Source organism: Ammodytes marinus, assembly GCF_949987685.1.
Source record: "Ammodytes marinus genome assembly, chromosome: 13".
Lineage (NCBI taxonomy): Eukaryota > Metazoa > Chordata > Actinopteri > Uranoscopiformes > Ammodytidae > Ammodytes > Ammodytes marinus.
This window is the reverse complement of record NC_137217.1, coordinates 25,547,440-25,571,246: the sequence shown is the minus strand read 5'-3', so window position 1 is coordinate 25,571,246 and position 23,807 is coordinate 25,547,440. Positions and strand designations below refer to the sequence as shown.

The window sequence follows — 23,807 nt, the reverse complement described above, 5'->3', positions numbered from 1 at the left end:
AGGGAAAGACGTTCCTAAAATAGAAATCACATCACATGTTCTTCAGCTGAACAGCCGATGAAGTCATCTTCAGACAGACCCTGGAGCTGCTCCATGGCCAGCGAATAAAGGGAGCCAGTCAGTTCACATGGTGGTTTGGTTTATTGGGATGTGGTGACATTTTGTAAAAATGCTTGAAGCCCTAGAAACAAATAATGCTAATTTGGTTATCTTGAGAGGGCAAGTTTGAAATGTTGGGAAGTCAACATATACATTATCTCTGAAAGATAAAGATATTGAGACCACTTTCATGTCCCGAAGTTAACTATGGAGGCCTAGCCTTTGTGCTATGCTAAGCTAACCAGATGCTGGCTGTTACTACACATAGAGCGTATAAAACACTATGTTATCGATGTGGTCTTTTAACTCAGCTAGCCTATATAGGCTATGCGAAGCCAGCAATTAGCTTAACTTAGCTGAGAAAGCCTGGCAACAAGAAAACATTTAGCTTGTCCTCTTCCAAAATACGAAAAACTGCTTCAGTAGCTGTTTCTCTGGTTCAGGTCTTTATGCTATGCCGAGCTTATCACCTACTGGCTCTCACTCCATGGGCTACTTGATTCAATGCTGATATCAATTATCTCTTTTAACTTTCTGCAGGAAAGCAAAAAAGCACACTTTCGAAAATGTTGAACTTTTCTTAATAAGATAAGTCAAAATACCAATTTACTGACAATGGACCAACTCCAGAACCGGTTATTTTCACTTCAAGACTGAAGCTTTGAAAGGTTAGGGAGTCTTAAAGTCAGCATTGAACAATTTCTGCTAAAGATTGCCCCCTGATGTGTGTGGAAGGAAAAGCTGAGTCAGGTCTAAAAAAAGAAGAGAAGAGACAAAAGAGTGTCAGGAGGAGTCCGCAGACAGGGTGGAGGGTCTGTTTGAGGACGGCGTAGACATAGCTTCAAGCCACACAGAGGACTCCTTGTCTATAAACACAACCTGTTGCAACTCACTCAGGAGCAGACTATGCAGGGAATGCTAAAAGGATTAGCGCGTAGCCACTTGAGATAATGTGAAAAATGAGATGTGATGTGGTGCAGGGAGGCACGAAGAGTCAAGGACGAGACAGCGTCACAACACTGACTCAGTCACCCATTGCTCTGTAAGCAGATTAGAGAACTTAGCCACAGCTTTTTTCTGGACACATTCATATTCACCGCTCTATTTTTTTTTCAAATTTAAATGTCATATTGTTTACATAATGGTTTATGTAGAAGAACCCTCTTCTGATTGAAATATGTGTTTTACAATGGATTTTTAAAAATGTGCTTCTTCTAATGTTTGCATGTATGAGTGTATTTTGTTTCAGTGAGGCAAGTCCCAAATGTTCTCCTGTGGAAGACAATAACAAATAACACAGCAAAGACAACAACAAAATGACCTCCACACAAATATTTATTTCTTTTTGTTTATTTGCTGTGTACATCATACACAAACCTCTTTGGAATAAAAACTAAATCTCTCATATATATCAAATAAAAATAGAGATTCTGAATTTTTTACGGAGCCACTTTGTAAACATGCAACCAAATAGTTTTGTTGAACAGGGAGATATAAAACGAAAGAGGTCCAGGTTGGAGGGGTTTGAGGAGTGTGCCATGCTGATGGTGAATACAGAAATACAAACATAAGCTGCAAGTAAATGTGTTATCACGTGAACAAATACAACGTGCTTCTGAGTTCAGTAATATCAGCCCAGAAGGCCTCTCAGTCTAACCTCTGCATACTTCAGCAGACCCCCAGTTCATATTTCAGTTGCATCCTCCAGGCCAAGCAATGGAAATGACCTTTCATGGAGATAGAGTGAAAATCACTGAAGGATGGATGAAGTGAGGTAGGATCTCTCTGGTTATCAGAGAAAGGAGGACGGCTAGTCCCCCCCGCTTGTTTTGATGGGGGACCGGGTCGACTGAGACAGCTAGGAAGGTTAAATTCGCAGATGATATAAGTGTCATCCTAAAACTTTTTGCAGCAATGGTTTGACAACTTTAGATCCCTTTAACCTTTGGATGTGAAAGTATTATTTTGTGAAATATTAGTGCGATTTAAATTCTCATTGTGTTATATATTTTTGCTTGCAAAAGTCCAGTTTGGCTATCACAGGAATCTCTCCCTGTTTATCATGTCAGCAACTCTAAAGGTTACAGATTTGTGACCACTGAACACACCTTATTAGCAACATTAGCTTTGAGTAATCAGTGACTGTCACAAGTTATTATTGGGCCGTGTTTGACCGTCTTTAGGGTTTTGTAAAATGAGATTAAAATGATGAAAATTACTGGTCAGGCATGGCTCCTTGTCTTCTATTATGCATGCACTCCTTGAATCCAGCTCAGTGTTTAACATTATGTGAGATTATTCTCTGTATGGTCAAAGCTATATCTCTATTTTTCATTTAATCTCCGTCTGTCCAGTTCAGTGCATTAAAAACCCCACAGGGGTGCATCGCATGTTTGTTCCAACGCCTGCGTTTGAGTAGTAAAAAAAAGCAATACACAAACTAAACTGGGACAGATCCGAATGAGGTACTCACGGTTCACTTCACACTCACACATCAGTTTTCCAGTTTAGAATAAAAACATAGCTTAGTGGTTTTTCCATTTGAATTTAGTCATTAAGGTCAAAGACACAAAACTGTGTCCGCTGTGTCATGACAAACATACACATATGTGCCTTGTGTGGGCTCACAGGGGCTGATTTCAGTTCTGAATCTAGTTCAGTCAATAGCTGGAAAGAAGCTACAAATGGATAGGACAACAATGCCCATTCAACACACACACATGCACACAGATACCAAAACATTTTGCAGGACGAAACAGTTTCAGTCGCCAGTAAGGTATGTTTATACCCACACAATACTTCCATAGGATTTATAAATACAATATATCAATTTGACAGGCATTAACAAGTAGCAGTTGTCCTCTCATTTAAAGAAACAGTCTCTTTGGAGTCGGGGAGAGAAAGGGATTAAAAGGTAATCTTATGCCATGGCATTCAAATCCTAGATGCAAACATTAGCAGCCGAAACAAACTCTAAGTCAAAAGAGAATGACAGTCATTTCAAATTTGAAAGAAAAATCATATTTTGCTAGCAGCTTTGCTGATGAAAACTCTGCTGCATTGACTTGCGTTGCGAGTTCTTTCTCTGTGTAAGGATCCACTGATGTATTGTTTAGCATACATGAAACCTTAAGGCTTTCTTCACCCCATACCACATGGTTTCTTGTCCCTTTATCAAACAGTAGACTCTTTGGGTCCCTCTCGAGCAGCGTTTTTACACCCGTAAAGCCACTTGATGACACGAGCGTTTCTCTCAATGATTGACACACCAGTAGTAGGAATAGGAAGCTGATCAGCCAGCTCCTCCTGAACTAGTCCATCTCCTGAGTGCCGGGAGAACTCGCTGGGCTCTGATCCACCGCAGCCGTCTCCCACTACACTGCGGAGGGCCAATGAGAGCGTGTCTATGGAGCTAGCACCGGAGAGGAAATTCTCTCGACCCAGACGGTCCACCATGTCAATGTCCAGCCCGCAGAAGTCAAAGAAATGCTCCTGCTCTGACAACGCTACTGAGCAGCGAAGATGTAACTCGGACTTGGAGCGCTGCAACTCTCCAAACTTCCTCCTGGGTGCTGGTGGAGGTGACGCCCGCTTCCAGGGGTCATTCTCATCATCATCTGAACTTGAGTGGTTGCCATTTGTGATACCGTTGTCATCTCCATCACTGGTACCGTTTGTAAATCCATTCTTAGTCCCTTCAGGCGTACAGCTAAAGCCAGGGCTGGGGAGAGATCCTGGGCTTCGTTCTTGGTCCGTTCTGCTAGACCTCCTGCTCTCTGGTCCACCATCCGTAGTGTCTTTGTCATTGGTCCAAGACATGCGGGAGTCTCCATCCCGCGATGGCGTCTTCTCCTCTCCGATCACCATTTTCTGGATTCTGCTTTCACCTCCGCTACTCTTCTCCCTCATGGAGCCCTGGAAGAGGCGGCGGACAAAACTGTAACCCTTCACTTCCATGTTATTGTTCTCTCCCACTGCTGCACCATTGGGGCTCTTGCACTCTTTCTTCTGCCTGTAAATGACGAGGGAGTCCGGCCTCAACATGCGTTTGCCTGTGCTCCTTCGTAGTACTGGGGCACTGTGTGGCGCTACCAAGATGTTCTTTCCAGGTGTCCTGGGGATGGGAGGCATTCCATTCTTCACATTGCTCCTGTTATGCGCTTCAACATCGACAGAAGTCCGACGGTTCTCCTTCCTGGAGTCGTCGTTTTCATTTTCATCTCTTGAGGTGAAGGAGCCGGAGAGTGTGGAGAATGTGGTGTTGGGTGAATGACGTGGGGGAATATAAGGCGACAGGCTACTGTGGATGGTCATAGCCCGACGGGGTTGTGGTGGTGGGGTGGCACAGGGCACCAGTACAGGTTCCTGTTTGGTGTTGATCACCTGCTGGCTCTTCACATATTTGGCTTTGTCCGCCTCAAGCCTCTCCACTGCGCTGATTGAGCGGCCATGGCCTCCACCATCTATTGTCCTACGCAGGTAGTCTGGACCCTTGTTGAGGAGCCTTAGAGGGGACGGGGATCCGATTGGTGTTAGGGGCTTCATGTTGATTCACTGGGCTGCAAAAGACATCAAAACTGTGAGAGTGTTTGTAATAATTTGTAAGTGGAGAAAACTGAGGCAACTATGATTCCTGTTCTCACAGTTCTTGGATCTTCTTTGAAGGGTAATAGAAATTCGGGAGACCACAGAGTCCAAGTTTGTTGTAACGTTTTCTATAGATAGCTTTCAGTCTTTTTGTTGGGCCCAGACAAATTGCTATCTCTATCCAGTATTTACGCAGGCATTTGGATAGGCAGGCAGGGCACAGGGCAGTCCTTTTTTTGTCAGCCAAGAGCCAAATGAGACACTCCAACCCACAGCGCAGCAGAAATAGCAGGCAGGGTGCACTTTGAAAGGGTTACTTTTTCCTCTCCCACTTTTTCTTCTCTCTTTCAGTCTTCCAACAACACCCTTCACGGTTGATCTTTTCAGTTAGGGCTGCCACAGGAACTTAGATATAATGGCCTCAAATATTTGCTTTTGCAGGCTGTCTGAGGGACACTGGGTCAAGACTTTTTTTTATTGTTTGGCGCCCGTCAAGGTTGAGGTGACTTGAGGGTGGCCGGCACCAAGGCACTTGGTCCGTTGATAGACATATGGCGGAGATGCAGATCTTGTGTTCTTCCTCACCTCACCTTTGTGGACCCCTGTGAGACAAAGAGAGAAAAATAGTGGTTTTAGTTGGAATAGTTCTACTCCAGGACAAGCAACAGAGGACAGATGGCAGGAAGGACATTGGTCCCAAAAGCTCAGCTCAAATTGTGCTTAGTTGAAGCTCGAGGGAGTTACATGTTTGGAACAGGCAGCAGTGCAGAGCTGACACGTGCATACATTTAATGACCCTCAGCCTTACATTTTATATGCAATAAGCATGACACTTTTGGACACAGAGCTGACACTCATATCTATGTCAATAGACAATGACTGAACAGTCGCGGCTCAACTACAGGCTACGAACATGATACACTGCCGCTGAACCAGTAAAATGTAAGTAGGACCAAAAACTTAGGCAAAATGTGTTTGTAGTCTTTCACTGAACATGTTATAAACAATTTCATAATTGTGAACACATATCATCTATGAATTAAACAAGCCCATGTGGTTACCCAAGCATTTCTTTTTTCCCTGGTTTGTATCTGTCCACGTTTCAGTAAAACATGTTTATTTTTAACTACTGCTGTATCCTGTAAGTTTAGATGAAATGGATGAAACAATGTCTGTTGTCCAGGTGGATGATGGCGTGTCAGTTTTATGCACAGGAAATTCGATTAAGGATATTGATTTCAGGTTTATTTTGAGAGAAATGGCAGCAAATACAACATCCTGTATGAGTACAACTGATCATTGAGAAAACCTGGGAAGAACAGAGGGGCTAGAGTGAATATTTTGCAGTTTTCAAAGGATCACATTTTTTTAATTAATGTCGCTATTCAACTGTTTTCTTTCATGTCTTTCTCAATCATCTCTACTGAAAACTAGACTGAGGTTGTTGTCATTTAAACATCCTGAAATGCTTTTCAAATCAGCCAAAACACTTCTGAAGAAATAACTCTTTCATAGTGACAGTAAAACAGCTTGTTCTTCAAATTAACAAGCCACTAAAAAGTAAAATAGCACTTTAAAACAAACACAAGGCATAACTCTTCATCTTATGTTTATGGCGTGTTCTGTTCAGACACACGTCATATCTCTCAAGGTTTCATGGTATATGAGGATTTTGTAGGGGGAAATAGGGGTGTGGGGGAGGGAGGCTACACGTGTCTATAATGGGATAGGCTGTAGCCAGGGAGTATTTATAGCATGAAAACACCCCAGCGCAGTGATCATGTGTCTATATACGTGTGCATGTATGTGTGTGTTGTGTGCATGCGGTCATGGGTATATTTGTGTATCTGCTCTAGTTTTGCGTCTGAGCTTGTAAGCTTGTGTGTGTGTCGAGGCAATAAGAGGTCTCCCTGTAAATAAAGGAGGGCCATATGCATTCACTGTCTGCAGATTATGAAGCCTTTGTTCTTTTCTGCACATTCTTTTTTATGGCTACAAAAAAAGCTGTGAACTTGAAGCTGTTATAAATACCCTGAAGGAAAGAGCGGAGCCTGTTTTTTAGTTCCTGCCCTTCAAAATCGAAGAGTCCATATGGAGAGATAAATGCTTATTGTGCTGCGCTGGACAGCAGGAGGGTGTCGTATTGTTGTGCGTATTGTTCCGACAGGTTGGCCTCAAGTGTTATCTTCACGTGCTATTTTAACTTTTCCTTCACATGAGGTAAAACAATGGACAATATCCTTTGGCAGGAAAAAAGGGATCCATCCATGTCTTGTGATTTACAATGCAACCTACTGAAAGTGGCAACCTAAGCAAACACGTAACCCACGGTTGTTTGTCTTATATTTACCAAGTACTTATTTTCCTAAACTATAAATATTTGGCCATTTGGGTGGGATAATTTCACTTAGTCCCAGTTCCGTGGAATTATTGGAATATTCTACAGACAAGTATGTAAAAGTAAATTTACTTCATTTGGCTTACAAAATAAGTCCATTATGTAAGATTAAATAAATATCTATTACAAAGCTATTCAAAACAAGAACATTTTCTTAATTTTTTCTACTGGGTTCATTGTGACTATTTGTTTGTCTCTCACATCTAAGACTATATACTGAACTAACAATGACACATTAGAAGGGGAAGGTTTCAATTCCACTAAACTCTACCTCAGTCTGTTTCCACACCTCTCTATCCTGTCAAATGGCATGCCACTATAAATTCACTGAATAAGGGGAGGGGGAGAGCAACTCCCAGCTAGTTGTGTTTTCCAGATGTCGGGAGTATACGGGAAAGTCAGCCATTGTTTAGGTAGAGCTCCGGTGAACATGTCTCGCAACAGGTGTGGTAGGGGAAGAAAGGGTTTAAACTTGGCATGAAATAAGAAAAATGGGTAGAAAATGGGGAGGAAGTGGGAACAGGGGTTACTGTGTGTGGCATTGGGTATTTATTAGACACTTTTCTTCCTGAACAATCTGTTCCCCATCTGAATTCAAAATGGTACTGCAGTTGAAGCCATACAGGGGATTATCTTCATAGGAGCAGACACAAAGTCATTAATCCTGATGTCAGGTTCCAGTGAGGTGGGTGTTAAACTATACAAAATTATATGAATAAGACAAGGAGTAATAAATATATACAGCAGCTTTTACTGTTACGCAACACTCTTAATCTTGAAATCCACAACAATATCCAGATTTTTCCAAATTCCCAGTTTTTTTTATTGGTCCTACTCTGTCGTGATGGACATTCATTGAATTTGACATCAAAAGCTTGAAGCAAACCAACCACTTTCAGAGGTTATCTCTTGCTTCGAGTGCTTTCTCGGACGTCATATGCGGCATATGACTAAACTGGAGTCATGGCGCTAACTAACGGTTGTTTGGGGCACAAGGTCTAAAATGAGACAACTGACATAAGTATGTACATCATTTTCTAAACACAAATGAAAAAAGTGTTAACATAGAAAAGTCTGAGCATCTGGGCGAAGAAAAGTACATGATGAACACACGCATGCAAGCGCACACACACACACACACACACACACACACACACACACACACACACACACACACACACACACACACACACAGGGCCGCCCACAAGGGGTAGAAAGTGGGAAGGCTTTCTAGGGCCCAGCCACTAGGGGGGTCCATGGTCTTTGGAAGCCAAGAACCTAACTAAGCTAAACTTTATTTTTAGATTTTTAGATATTTATGTCAAAATCTATTCAAAGTTGGGTGTTTACACAGAGCCGCAGCTCCGCTTACGGCCATTTAAAAGGCAGTAGAAAAGCAGAAATGTTCAAAATGTTTCAGATTGAGCACACAACGGAGTGTAACCGTTTCAAACATAATCCATCCTATAAACCCTTTGTGTGCCAAATGGTGACAAGATTGGGTTTTGATATCAAACAGTTTTGGCTGGATTATATTTCCTGAGTCGTTCCACATGTACCTGCTACTTGTGTCTGGGTGTGGCTGTGAAAAGTATTTGGACCCCATGAAAAAACAGGTTGGGTACCTTTTGTAGTTCTTCTACATTCTTATAAAGAGGACAGGCTAGTTACTCTGTCATTTTCCTGGGTCTACAAACAGGTTTAAATTATCTCTCCCTCATACATTTTTGTGAAAAAGAATTTCCCTTTGGGGACAATAACTTCTAAAGGCTTTGACATAAGTCTTCAGAATGACACGGCCAGCCAGGTCTGACCAGTTTTTCACAAACCTGGCCAATTGACCAACCAGACGGGTCCTACTACAATGAAGCTGACGAGCAGCATCATCCTGTTTTAATTATTGCCGTAACCACCAAGGTCCTGCTTTCTGTATTGTTTCTAAAAATAAAAAATAAAAATAGACCTAAAAAAGTTCTTAACCCCTTAACATTCCGTCCATTTTTGCCTGAAACGCCTAAACGCATAACAAAATTCAAGTGTGAGCTATTTTTAAACCATTTGGAGCACACACATAGGGATGGTCTCTTTTAAAAGGTAACACTCTGGATATGTTGCCTGGTCAGTCAAAATAACTGTAAATGAAACTGGTATTGAGTAATGACAGTGGGAAACACCCTAAATTACTACAAAAATGTATGTTCGCCTGAATATTTGTTTGAAAACTGTCCTGCTGTTTGCTGCAGGAGGCCCTGGTGAACTGGAAAACCCAATATGCTAACAGCCAGAAGCCTTATCTAATCAGAGTTCAAATTAGATAAAATAGCCTCAAAAAATGAACGTTTTATACACGTTTTTCCAAAGGAATGTCTAGGCATTTCTGAAAAAAGACCGTTTTGCCAATATTCTAAGTCATTACTCCAACAGGTATTTTGCTTTGAGCTATTTTCCATTATTTTCTCCGTTTCTGGCTGGTTACGTTGGTCCAGCATGCATGACTTCCGTATTATTGAGAAAATGATATCTCATTGGCTATTTGAAATGCCAGTCATCCACTAGATAAGTCCCGATTGGCTCAGTCCGTACCCGGAAAAATTTAGGCGGGCTTTTCCTGTAAACACTGACTGTCATTGGCTATAGAAAGCTGGGGACCAGCCTAGGAAGCTCCGATTGGCTCAAGTAAGGTGTCAATCAAACAAGAAGGAAGTGGGGGTAAACAGACGATCCTCCGGCCGCGAATTATAACATGAAAAAACTAAGTTATGACGGAGAATATGCGCATTATTGTACACATTATCCGGCTTGTTACGAAGGCGAGACAGCAGTCTGTGTGGATTTATGGATGTTATCACGTTTTTTAGACAAACAACTTTACTTGGTCAGTTTGTGTGAACTTTTGCCAATATGACCAGAGGGTTTCTGCTGGAATATTATCGCTCTGTGGACTACTGTATGGCTTTATCGGTGAGTTTCGGCTGTTTTGTTATTTATAGTTTTTATTACAAAGGCATATATTGTATCTGCAGTTGTGGTTGTATCTTTACATAGTTTATTTCAATCAAATAATAAGACTTTAAGCTTTCCAAATATGTGTCAAATGTGAAAGGTGTTTACCGAAATTAATTTGCAAAAAGGTTTTGATGAGGTCCAAACGTCAAAACGGCCCGGTACCGGGCCGTGGAATGTTAACAGGTTAATGCAAAGAAAGACACAAGGCACAAAGAAGTTGGAAATAATTGAAGGAACAGATTTGAGTTCAAAGATTAAAAACTTTTTTTGATTTCAGTGCTTTTGCAGTGATGAGAGCAGAATGAACGAAGCATAAATGTTGCAACCAAACATAGGCCAACTTTATAGTTTTGAGGGTAGGTTGGTTTGGTTATTCATGTAGAGAACCACCTTTTTTAATTTGTTTGTGAATAATTTGTAGTTGATGTTGTTTTTTAAGTGTTATTTATTTCAACAATAACACCAACATATTTCAAAGGATTTAATGTCGTGTAGAAGTACAACAAAGTGCAATATTTGGTGCAGTCAATTAGTGTAAATGTATCTCACCAGAAAATAGTAGCATAGAAAACTTGCAAATTGTGAAAAAACTGTTTGCTTTAGTGAATACTAAAGAAGAACAATGTCTCTGTGTGAACTGATTATTTTGTAGAGATCTGTTGATCTGTTAAACAATTGTGTGAGTGTAAGGGAATCAAAATAAATTGGTAGGTATGCTGGGCTAAGTCAGAAATGTGCTACTATTTTAAAATAATAATGAGCCCTTGCTCCCCCAACTGTCCCTGCAAGTCCCTGGTTGATAAGATAGTTAGTCTATCTACAAATACATGTATGTGTTTATTGAGGGATGAGCGCACTCACACTCATTGTTGATAGGAGAAATGGGTAAGGGGGGCCCATTGACTGGAGGTTTTCAGGGGCCCAGCCATCACACACAAACACACACACACACACACACACACACACACACACACACACACACACACACACACACACACACACACACACACACACACACTGAACCTGTGACTGAACTGGAGAGAACAATAGCCACCATTTAGGTTCATTGACCATAATGAGCCAAATTAGTACCCAGCACATTCACCTGTGATCTCAAGGTTTGTGAAAAGCCTGAGATGACTGGAGAGTATTTCTCGTGTTAAACAACCTCCTTCGTCTCTCACTGTAGGTTATCATTAACCTCTGAACTCTTCCCTTCTTTCTCATCTGTATAGTGAACAACCCCCATCCTCTGCTTCCTTATTTGATGTATTTCTCTTGCCTTCCTTCCCAGTCTGCATTTCTCTACAGTTCCTGTATATGCCACAGGGCCTCCGTGCCCTCTCATTTCCCTCCCCACTCTGTCACTCTCTTCCTGTCTCTTTCCTGCTCTATTTACTGTATATACCCCTTGTATCACAGTGTAATCTTCAAAAGCTTTGCATCGACCTTGTGACAACCTACATTGCGTTATATTTTCAAAGGCAAGATGCCTTATTCATGAGAATTTTATTCATATATTGACACTGTTATCCAAAACCTAGGGCTCAGGATCCCCCAAGGGATTACACCATAAGTGCAGTGGTCAGAAGTAGGATAGAAGGGTAAAATAGGTGTACATTTTTATATATTCTGTCATTTCCTAAGTCTTTGCTTCTTTCTTGAATACTACTCAAGTAGTATCTGTATCTCTTCTGGGCTCCGAAGCTATTCAGACGAAACAACCCGAGAAAGGGGCGATCGCACTTTGGTTAGACTGGTCACAGTTCAGAGACTGAAGTAAACCGTGAGAAAACACATCTTAACACAAAATTGCACGGAATTCTTATCATTAGCCACACTCAAAAGTAGGGCGAAAAAACATAGGGAGAAGGGTCATACACAATCATCATCCAAAAGGGGGTAGCCTATCAGTGTGTACACGTTTAGACAATACAACCCCTAATAGATTGTACAGCGAGGCCAACTGGATGGTTCCCGATAGCGGATGTAGCCTCCATGGACAAATATTCAAATCAACAAGTAAAACCTGCAGATGAACTCCAGGATTACCAATTCAGCATGTTAAGCATGTGTTGAACCCTCTCTCTCTTACACCTTTCATCTCTCTGTTCTTTAATTAGACCTCCTCTGTCTGTCTGTCTGTCTGCCTGTCTATCTGTCTGTCCGTCCTCCCGCTCTCTTCCTTTTCCTCCCTCCCCCGCGTCCTCTCTGTGAAGCGGATGGCCCAGCCTGCAGGGGAGGCTTAACCAGGCTCCCCCATGCAGCTAAAGAGGAACCAGATGTTCTATGTCATGCTACATCAAGATGCTCGGACAAGACCTGACCGAGACTTGTCACAGGAAGGGAGCGTGTCCTTAATTTTTCCTTTAAATCAACAGCGTTGTTTGTGCTATACTTGCATGTGACCCCCCCGTCAAGATCACAACGTGTAATGTTTAGGTTAAGTTATCGATTAGACTCACATATTTAACAGTAGTGGGGAAAAAACGCTGCTTCTGCTTATTTTTCTGATATGAAAGCATGCACCCCGCAACGAAGCAACACCAAAAACTCCAGGAAGTGTTTGTTTACTTCAGGAGAGCCCACAGAATAATAACTTCATTTGGGCTTGCGAGGCGTAACCAAAGAAAAAACAGCTGGCCTCAGATCAGAAGGTTAAAGGAAGTTCCGGCGTGAATTATGGATTCAGTGCGGTAAACACAAGATACCGGGTTAATAAATGGAGGGCCACCTTTGGAAGCTCTTGGGAATAAATTCCGTACCCTTACCTGTCAAATTAATCTTTGAACAGATGAGAGGCATCTGCTGCTTGACAAGGAACCAACTGGCCATCTCTGAAGTCTTTTTCTCTCTTTTGCATTTTCTCACTTTCTTTCTACAAACATCTGGCACCAATCTTAGGGACTGACGATCATCATCACTAATGGATTGAAACGTCTAAATGTTCAAACGTTAACCAAAGCTCATTCAAGAAAAAACCTTTATGTCGTGACCGGGCATCTGTGCACAATCCATTCACACTACAGTGATGTAAAGCGCCTGCATGGCCACTAATGAGCCATGATTCATGTCTTGGTCCATTTGGGTCATTAACCCACAGACACACACCTCAAGAAGTCTGTAATGGGGCAGGGCAAAGAAAAGGAGGCGTCTTCATCTATTATCCAAACAAAGAGACACACCGGCCTTTCTTTGCATTATTAATGGACCACAACAATGGTCCTGCTCCAGGTCTACAGATAAGTCTTGACCCGGCTGCTCCGGGTCATTAGTCAGGGAGGGGAAAGGAACAAATAACAACATGGTGACAATAAAGTGTAAGAGATGGAGGCATGGGGTACATAGGCTACTACTGTCCCCCTCAAAGACAAAGCCTGTTAGCTAGTTGTAAATCCCATCACCAGCATTGTGAGGCCTCGAGCACCATTACCCGCTTGATATACGGTTAGAGGCTACCTTGAGGCTTTCTCCCCATTCATGTGGAGCAGCAGTAGGCCACCTGGGATGACTTAGGGGACCCCCAACCTGAATAGACCTCCTCCCCAAACTGTACAATGGACAAGATGGGCTCTTAACTCACTGCTGCAGCTCTATTGTCATTCAAATCAAATCATCGCAGAGACAGCTGAGTTTTCCAGCCACAAACCAAAAGGAGCCAGGTCTGTGTCTACTTTGAGATTAAAATTATAAAACACATGCCAGTCAGGAACATGCTAGGTGCATGTGCAAATAGGCCTACATGTAAATATTAGCTTAATATGCTACCAAGAGCATGCTAGCATGTTCTACGCTCTGCAACCAAAGCCCCTTTCAATGTAACCACTAATTAGCTCATTAACTGAGTGAGTCAGGTCAATTGGCTAAACTGGCTATTATTCAGCTAATAAGATTATCAGCCTTTTAGCTGGTTTGCCAAATTTGCCAAGTCATTTGAAAAAACTGACCAAGCAAAAAACACATTCTGCTCACAATAAAAAAAAAATCTTTGTAATAGCTTGTACATAATAAAATGTAACTAGCTGCTAAGTGAGACTAGTAACTTATTTGTAAAATAAGACAAAAAACACAGACATAGCAAACATACAAAAGTTTACAAAAGTATGTTCTACCCACAAAACTGAAATCCTTTTAAAGACAGCTAACGGACTAGTCTAGCAATGTATAGCTAATACATTAATTAATCTATTAAACAACTGTCTAGTAAACTGACAAATAATCAGCTTATAAGATTTTTGGCTTACGTCCAAGATTTCAGTGACTTCTTTAAGGGTGTCCAGTAGAACCTATAGCAGCCATTATACTGCAAACCGAGGCCAATGGCCATTATCAACACTGCAACACCCATGCAGTGCTAACACAGATACAGTCTGCTGAGATAACATGTTCACATGTTTTCCTTCTTTTATCAACAGACTGGGAAAGTTCCCTTTTCTTCTTAGCTAAGGGCACGGATAAGAGAGCTGCTGCTGATGATAATTAAACAGCTCTGACCCATAAAGTTTTTATGAGTCACTGTTTACTTTTTCAGCTAAAAAAAGTTGTTTAAGCAAACATAAGTGCACTGAAGCTGTCAAAATGTGCCTGACTTGAAAACTTAATTTCAGTAATGAGAATAATGAGAAGACTCTGTCATTATCATGGAAATTTAAATAAGTGACCTAATAAGTCACTAAAATTATGTCTACACCAGGTGCACTGTGCCAGGAAATCTAATAATCCACACATGTCACACAGTAACACCGGCTTGAGGAATGTTAAGCCTTGCTTTGATACCTCACTGTTGATAACTGAACAATTGATGGATGAAATAATGCACAAACAAGGAGATGAGACATATACCTGGATCCTCATTTAAGAACTGTAGTATATAGAAAATGTCATTTGAAAGCCAAAGACACAGACGAGACATTGGTAGGGTTTATGTGTGTATTTGTGTGCACAGTCCCTACTTAATCAGTGATACAACGTATCTGTCATTTTGTTGATTGGTTAGTTATCGTTTTTTTATGGTTGTTTTAGCAGAGAATGACAGGTCGTTAATCATTTGTACTGCTCATATGTTCTTACACATTACATAACATTACTTTTCTTTCTGAACCCAAGCGTGTCAAAGAAAATGCCGTTCCGACTGTGACCACCAAGTCAAAATAAACCTATAAACTTCATGAACCTGTTTCTTGGAATAAAACACAATAATAGTAAAACAAGTTTAGCCTTTCAGTTAAAACGATTAATTAATTGGTAAAAAAGGAATATAAAGAAAAAATTTAATATTGCTTTGGTTGAGGGCATGCAACGTGTTCAATGTGTTGTGAATGTTTATGTGGGAGAAGACAGTAACGTATAGTGTGTGCCGGAGAGACTTAAGTTTGTATACCAAGAGCCCAGATCTGGGACACATCAAGTGGACGTTCCCAGCTCTGGACAGCGTTGTTTTTTAAATTATGACCACTAATGCTGCTGGTGCTCCCCACACATGCCAGTCTGGCTTATGAGGCCATGCAGTACACACCACAGTGACCTATACTGTGTGTGTGTGTACAGCATAGCCCCGGACTGGGAATGCACTTTGCAACTCCCGTTAACGCAGATCTTGCCCCCAAAAAGCCTATCCTGAGGCTGTTTAGACAGTACGGTGCACTGGCAAAAAATCTGGGCACATCCCTCAATCTCTCTGAGTCTTAAATTATGAAGGCCTGTTCCCACACTGTGAGCCCTCATTAAGCTCTCAGCTGGTCAGAATGCTCTGAAAGACAGCACTGTCTGGCGAGCTGCCAGATGTTTCATTTCACCAAGTCGGCACATTTTTCACTCTGCCAGGCATATGTCTGCTTCAACAAAGTGATGAAAGACGCTGGAGTGGATGGTGGCTTTTAGCCTTGAAATGAGCACCTTAAATGTCAAAACATGCACGGGGTGTTAAGTCATACACCTGTGTACCTGCATCTGAGCCGTCTGAAACTAATACTAATAACCGCACACACACACACACACACACACACACACACACACACACACACACACACACACACACACACACACACACACACACACAAAGGCTGGACATCTGAGAAGAGGTTTGATACTTAATATGTGGAAAGCAGGGGTTACATGTGAGCAGAAAAGGACTCAATGCTCCACTAAACTAAACTTCCACTAAAACAAAATTAGTGTAACATCTGTGTAAACGGCCCTCTTTTCACGGAGCCACACCAGGCTGCCAAAAGGACATTCACACAACCTTTCTGCAGAGTTAGTCAGAACACATGTTGCTGATGTTAGCAGTAACATGTTAACAGCACTTTGCAAGGACTTGTGACTTGTGGCTGTTTGGGGTTTGTCTGCATGGGCTTAAAACTGCCCCAGCTGTGATGTGTCCCCAAACACTGTGATTGCAGTGCTAAACCCCATCCCATCCCAGCCCCCATCTCCTCTGTTAATACATACGGTCCACCACTCTGTGCCAGCATTGATTTGTTATCTGCACAGCTCAACACTGTTTGACCTGGTTCAAACAGTATAACCCCTGACAAAATGTTGAATTTTTGTTCCGGGATCCCATTGTTTATCCGAAAAAAGCTGATTTAGACAGTGGGTTTTCCAGGGGCCTCAAACCCCACATTCATCTTTTGCAACCTTCTCAAAACAAAAACCTGAAACTAACATAACATCTCCAAAAACCTTTCCGACTATGAGTAAAACAGAATCTCTCACACACAAAGACCCTCCATCGAGCTCTCCTGTTTTTCCTCGCTGCCATCTACGCTTAGGTGTTAACCTCCGCTGAACCTCCCAGCTGTCCTCTCTCATTACCGATCAGCCGACCTGCTTCCCCTGTAAACAAGCCCCCGAGTGCTATGGGTAGGGACCCCACCGTTCATCCCTTCCTATTTACTCTGCATCTCTCCTCCTCTCTCCTCCCTCGCTTCTGTCAGAATCAGAAAACATCTGGAGAAGCCTGGAGAGTTTGCAAGCGACGGTCCCCTCCCATGTGGAAGGTGAATGTCCACCCAGGCCATGTGTGTGTGTGTGTGTGTGTGTGTCATCCTCCTCATGGTTGAGCGGACACAATGCTGTACAGCTGAGTGTGATGCGATGTGGCACAGCTACGGAGGCGCCCGGTCAGACTGTGAACAATTACGGGGATGTGAGAGCACAGCGGAGATAAGGGGCTGCTCTCACAGCTGTCATCCACACACAAGGGAACTGCCAGGAGATGGAGATGTGTCAGATCAAGTTTCATGATTTTCTTTGCCAACAATGAATTATGGATTGAGTTATGAGCCCGTGGAGATTGGTCGCAATGAGAGAGCTTGAAATTCACTTCAAGCCCCTCAGAGAATGGCAAGACTGATTATGATGATGATCCTAGCTGTTCCAAAAATAGATATACAAAGATTTGGTCAAGAACTATTGATTTGTGGCAGCAAAAAACATATTAAAATACATTTTATTGGGGGTGCAGCATCATACATCTTTAACAGACAGGTCAACAAGGACACGATTCGCTCCAAAAACTACATTCGTAGACTAATCCATTTTGATAAATACTCTTATGTGTTTGCTCATCCAATTATTCTTTCTCAGAATATGAGTCCACTCTTTGGTGTTCACAAAACAGAAGAAATACTATAGTCAATAGGTTTTACTTATCATTTAAGCTCGCAATCTTTTGTAAGAGTGAGTATAACTTTATAACAGGGGGTCTAACTAAAAATCTTGTTTTGCTACTGCTGGATGTCACTGAGATGTTCTTCCTCTTTTTCAAACAGTTCTTCCTGAAAGCGCTCGGCGAGGAAGTTCCCATGGGACCGTCTGCACAATGGCCCAAACAACGCGACAAGCAGCAATAAAGCCAAATTATATACCCGACGGTTTGTGTGAGTGTTTGAAGTATGCAACCATCAAATGTCTAAAACCAGCTGCTGTTCAGCAACAAACACACACACACACACGCTCCTTCGACACATTGCCAGGGGGAAAATGATGTCATTAGCAGGGTTCATTTTCCCCTCTAATTAGAAACTTGAGCTTCCCACCATAACTTTGGGGGTCTTTACATGCAACCATGCAACAAAAACGGGGATTAAACATAACAAATGTTTGACATCTAACCCTCTTAAGATGTGATTTTTCTCAAGACTCTCGGACCTCTGCAGAAAAGCTAAAACCGTGGCAAAAATGTGGATGCGGTAAAGCTGAACTTTGAGTGATAAGAAGCACATGAGTGGCCCATTGTGAACTAAAACCATGAAATATCCTGCGGCTTCCGCTCGCTCTCCATGGTCGGCCCTGATGTGGCTCCAACCGATCAGATTATACACTTGTAGATCCTAAAAAAAAAACAGTGTCAAGCGAAAAGCAAAAAGGGGGGGGGGGGGGGGGGGACAAAATTGGAAAATTAAAGACGAAGAAAAATCCTGTTTTGGTCTGTTGTATCCCATCATATATTGAACTGCTTGACCTGCGCTGGATCACACAGAGGACAATGACAACGGTGTCCTTTTGTCTTCAGCTACCACATGGATTGTCCATGAATATTTATGGGCGAGTTTAGTGCCTCAAAAGTCATAAAGTCAAAATGATTCTGCAGGCCTTTCCAAAGTGTTACACCATCACCACCATCATCATCATCAATATCACTGCCGGTGCTATGGGCCACGCGGGAAGGCAAGGACTCAAATTACATTTCATTTAGTCATGTTAATGATGTCAGACCTCCTGTCAACACCCCAGACGGAGAGCTGCGCGCCTGCCCCCGGGCTCTCTGCTCTGCAAGCGGAAAGGGAAGAATTATTCTCGTCAGCTCCGCTGGGATCAGCATCAAACGCAGATGCAGCTGTATTTACAGCTGGAAAATTAGTGCACAGCCACACGAATCAGGGAGTGAAAAAAAAAATTGTTGACGACGAAAGCTCCCCACACTGTAATTTAGCAGGTCGGTATTCAGTCAGAGAGATGTTTGTATCGTTCGTAAAGGATTGATGTCGGCTGTATAGGTTTAATATGTGATCTATGACTCACTGTAGCCTTTGGACAGGGATGCAAGCCAAAGTCAGATTGATGGGTTTACATCTTCAAGAAAGGTTGACTCAAGGAAAGTTAAGGGGGAGATGGGACTTAATCCGCCTCCTTACACTTCATTATGCGTCATCATCATGCATAACCTGCACTCATTTTAACAAGTGCCTTTGGGGTGATTAAGCCCAACACTATGGGTAAGGCAGTTTTCTTATATAAGTTCATCTTTTAGGCCAACATGAATGAGATTGCTCTAAAATGCTCAAGGGGGAAAATGGAAATTTGAGCTACGAAATTAACTTTTTAGTGAAACAGTTTTGTCGGTTATTGCCTATCTATTTTTTGGTTTTGTTTCTACCACTGTAATTGTAATGTAACTTTATTTGAACAGGGACAATATACAAAAGAAACATTAACCTTGTTTAGAGCAAGAAGAGATGCATATTACCAGGTTTTAGCAAACTGCTATTTTCGAACCTGTTGTCCCTCATGCAGGGCACTGAAACATCCCCTCCCCCCCTGTGGAAAGTTACTGTAAAACACGCTCTGCATCAAAGGGCATGAATTAAACCTCCTGCTGCTGCTGCACACGGGCCAAAACCAGCACATGCTCACCTATGAATCTCAGGGTGAAATGTGTTTGGAGGACATGTGTGGTCTGTTTAGTCTGGCTCCCAACTTGTTTATGCGCCTTGCCCCATGCTGATCCAGCCAACCCAGGATGCCTGAGCCTTAAACATATCAGTGGAGAGCATAGGGGAGGGAGGGGGGGGGGGGGGGTGTGTGATTGTCTCTTTGGAGGAGACAGTCGTTTTGGTTTTTAGAGTGGGTGTGTTGCCTAATGACTTACTTTTGTTCTTTTGTAAGATCTCAGGTAACACTGTCCTAGCCTTCACAACAAGTATGTATTTGTTTTTTCATCAGCGCGGCTGACTACAAACCGAGACATTTTATTTGTCATAAATGAATTTATAGGTAGGAAAAATGCTTAATTTGGTTTAGGATACCGACACTTTTCTACCCAGATTTCACTTTGGGAAGCTGGAGCCTAATTTGTGCCATGCCCCCTGATTTAGTCCACATGTTAATATTTAGCACAGTGCAGAGTTAAAGGTGGAAAATGCTTGTTGTCTGTCAAAATCACTTTTTGTCCAAATAAGTGAATATCTCCTTACAATCCACTACCTGTCCGCACTGTGTGTGCGCAGAAAAAGAAATCTGGTGTAAATACACAGCCTAGGCTCTGTAAACGGGTATGTAGACAAAGAGCACCAGCTTACAACATGCCTGTTCAGTGGCTGGGCTGTGTATTAACACTGGCATTTTTTCAGCGCACAAACATTACAAACAGGTAGCGGATCATGAGGAGATATTCACTGATTATGAAAAAAAAAATGTTTTTGTCAACAAGCATTCTCCAGAATTGCTGACTCCACCTTTAATCAGAGCCAGTCACCTCTCTCTTTCTTACACTTTCCATACCACGCAGCTATAACTGACTGGACTTCAAGGCTGAGTCCACATTTAGGTCGACATGTCAGATGATGAAGTGCTGCACTTGTCGACTTCTCAAAAAAAAAGGAAAAACGGTTTTGGGTTGATCCATAAATATGGTGTGTTGTTTATGGATACTGTCAGCTACAAAGCACCTTACATCCATCACAGACTTACTGCCAAGGAGACCATAAAGGTCTCACACATGACTCTTAAGAGGACACACTGAAGTAATCCTGCATTAAAAGTACATGCACTATTACTATTGGGTCGAGATTTACCAAATTAAGGGTTGAAATTATATCTAAGAATAGTATTATAGTGATTTTACCATCCTTTAAGTATAGCCTACCATCAAGTATAGGAAAATAATCAGTGCCACCACAGCATGATGTGGTGATATGTGGTTACAAGGCTATTGGTTATTTGTCAAGCAGTAGTATGTCGGCTGTCAATGTGTGATCAATCCATGTCTAACTTTCACTCATTAAAAAGTTGTAAGCTACAATAATGCACTGCTGCAACGAATTGAAAACACAGAACGAGAAATCTAACCCACTATCACAGATCGGTTGAATAAATTCATACCCCAATCCAGCCTGATCGGAACAGAAAAACATCATAAAATGATTAAATTCCAATAGTAATCTATTCAAACTTTGCTCACCTTGTTCGCTCAGTTTATCCACTCTTGTCGTCTTTCAAATCCTGTAAAGGTGCGGAGGTCTTGAGTGTGTCGGACGAACGGTCTGCTTTCAGCGTGGCGCTGCGCTCTGCGCTCTGCGCGGACTGCTGGTATACTGCCGGAGCGCCGCATGGCATCGGCCAGATATATCAGAGCGAGTCCCGAGGAGAGGAGGGGGGAGGGGGGTGGGCAGGTACGAGGCTGCCTGTGTAAACTGACTCCTGTGCAGCCTGCAGGGCGCTGAGTGGAGCGGGACAGGGGTTGTGGATTAAGGGAGGAGTCTACAGTGTCAACTATAACATTAGGATGAGTCAATTCGCTTCACAAATATTATCACAGTGTCATAAGTGTTAGAAGTTAAATAAGGTGTCATATAGCTTGAAGTATTCTAGTTTCTTTAAAGGTGCACTACATTTGCTAAGGTATATTCTCATAACTGAATAAACATACCTTACTCACAGGAAAATTGGATCCCTGGAACACTGTTTGAAGTTGGAAAGCCCCATTAAAAGTTACTGTATCACTGTTGTTGTTTACAGTGGCAGGGTCCAAAGTTTTGTTTACATACTTATTTTAGTCTTAGGTTTGGTTCCAGGTGCCTCCAAAAAATATAGTTTTGATTTATGACGATAGAATTATTCAATACTAAGAATTAGTAAGGTGAAGTAGCCATTTCTAATATCATATTTGTTAAGATCTATGTATGTGTAAAACTGGCATCAAGCTGACAGATGTATACTATATTAGGTGCTAAACCTGCTGATCTGTATTTGAGTCGTTGTTGTTGCACGACTTGTTAAATTATCTCAATCCCTCGCTTGATTGATTGTGCTTCTATCTGGGTTGTTCTCCTGTTGCTGATTAATGGATCCTAACAGTGCTCTTCACTTATTATCGAAGCGGACCTTTGGCTTTAATAGACTCACAATTGACACCTATCACACATGATCGTTAGATGTTGTTGAAGTCACATGAATTAGGGAATGTTCCCCATTTTCGTGAATCTTGGAGCATTTATTACTTTGTGATTTTGCTGAATATTTATGTCTTGTCTGCTACTTATTGCCTTCTTTCTGAATATCCAATCATTGATTAAGTAACAACCATTATGTCAGGATGTAAAGCTCAGATTTTGCAGCAGATTTTGCAGCTATGTGTTGCTCGTTCTCAGTGACCATCCTATCTCCTCCTGTGTTTTCTCTGCTCACCCTCCTCCCTTTGTCATAAAACACAGCATGACTGGCTCGGAGAGGTCGGGAGAAGGGAGAAGGGAGGGAGGGGGAAGGAAGGGGGGGGGGGATATAAAGGAGTGATCCACACATTTCACACACACCTGTTTCTCATTCCCAAGCTCATCACTCTTGACGGGGCAGACAGGCGAGCGAGAAGGCACAGTGTACACACACAGAGCCCACTGGAGATATTTTACAAGAATATAAACACGCTCCAAAACAGAGCCTCGCTAAGGCTCACATGATCCATATACATGCAATACATCACACACACACACACACACACACACACACACACACACACACACACACACACACACACACACACACACACACACACACACACACACACACACACACACACACACACACACTGCTTTCCTTCCTCTGTGGTGCTTCTGAGAAACGCTTCACACTTAACTCAAACAGTTCCTGTGAAACTGCCTCTGTAACTCATAGGAAAAGGTGTTAAACGGATGTTTGGAGAGAGGAAAGCGTTGAAATGCGATGCTTAAAAATAGCAAAGCACGCTCGGCTAAGTGTTCAAAGAATACAAGTTAAAAAAGAAGAAAGAGAGAGAGAGAAAGAGAGAGAGAGATCAATACACTCTCCTGTATTACAGAGGGATGGTATTTCTCAAAATAGAAGTTCCTGTTTCTGCAGAACGAAGCAGGCATGTCACGCTACATTTAGGGGCACCTCCAGACTGGAGCCACACGGCTGCCACATCTGGGTGCAGTATAGTAACACAATCTGTGGGGTGCCGAGCCCCTGACCTCTGCCCCTCACGGTCACAACTCGAGGAAGCCACACTTCCTGCCGAGAATCTTTTTGCGTGAGGTGGCAAGCGACCTCCATCTTGTTTGACGCCATATTTCTGCCCTCAGGAGGACGCATCCCCCGTGCAGAGAGGTTCTTTCTCTGCTGCTGCTGCTGCTGCTGCCGGGGTTATGGATGGCCGATGTAGCAGGTGGCTAATTCACATCACTGGTTCCTGGTACCAGTCAGCTGTTTTAAGACCCTGTTAACTCAGGGGCGATAATCCTGTAACGCCTGTGAAAGATCACGTACAGAGAGGGCACAGGGAGACAACAGGGGTTACATCCAGGGTCCAAAAGGATCTGTTATGTTATGACCGTGACCGATACAACTGGGAGTAGTGGAGAAAACTTTGACTTGGCACAGTACAATACAATACAAAAAGTTGGTTGGTTATAGGTTGTTGTAATTATCAGATTTATTCAAAGCTGCTTAAGTTAAGCAATACTTTTAGGGCTCAGTA

The 23,807-nt window shown here is 42.3% G+C and overlaps 1 protein-coding gene across 1 annotated transcript; it reads right to left on the bottom strand.

The window, feature by feature from the left end:
* Nucleotides 1–1,482: 1,482 nt before the first annotated feature.
* Nucleotides 1,483–21,404, bottom strand: fam110d (family with sequence similarity 110 member D). Its single transcript, XM_080039515.1, has 3 exons — nucleotides 21,276–21,404; nucleotides 4,743–5,288; nucleotides 1,483–4,658 (listed from the first exon to the last, which is right to left on the bottom strand). Exon 3 carries the CDS (start codon nucleotides 4,642–4,644, stop codon nucleotides 3,274–3,276), a length of 1,371 nt encoding a protein of 456 aa, XP_079895641.1. The 5' UTR covers nucleotides 4,645–4,658; nucleotides 4,743–5,288; nucleotides 21,276–21,404; the 3' UTR covers nucleotides 1,483–3,273.
* Nucleotides 21,405–23,807: the final 2,403 nt, after the last annotated feature.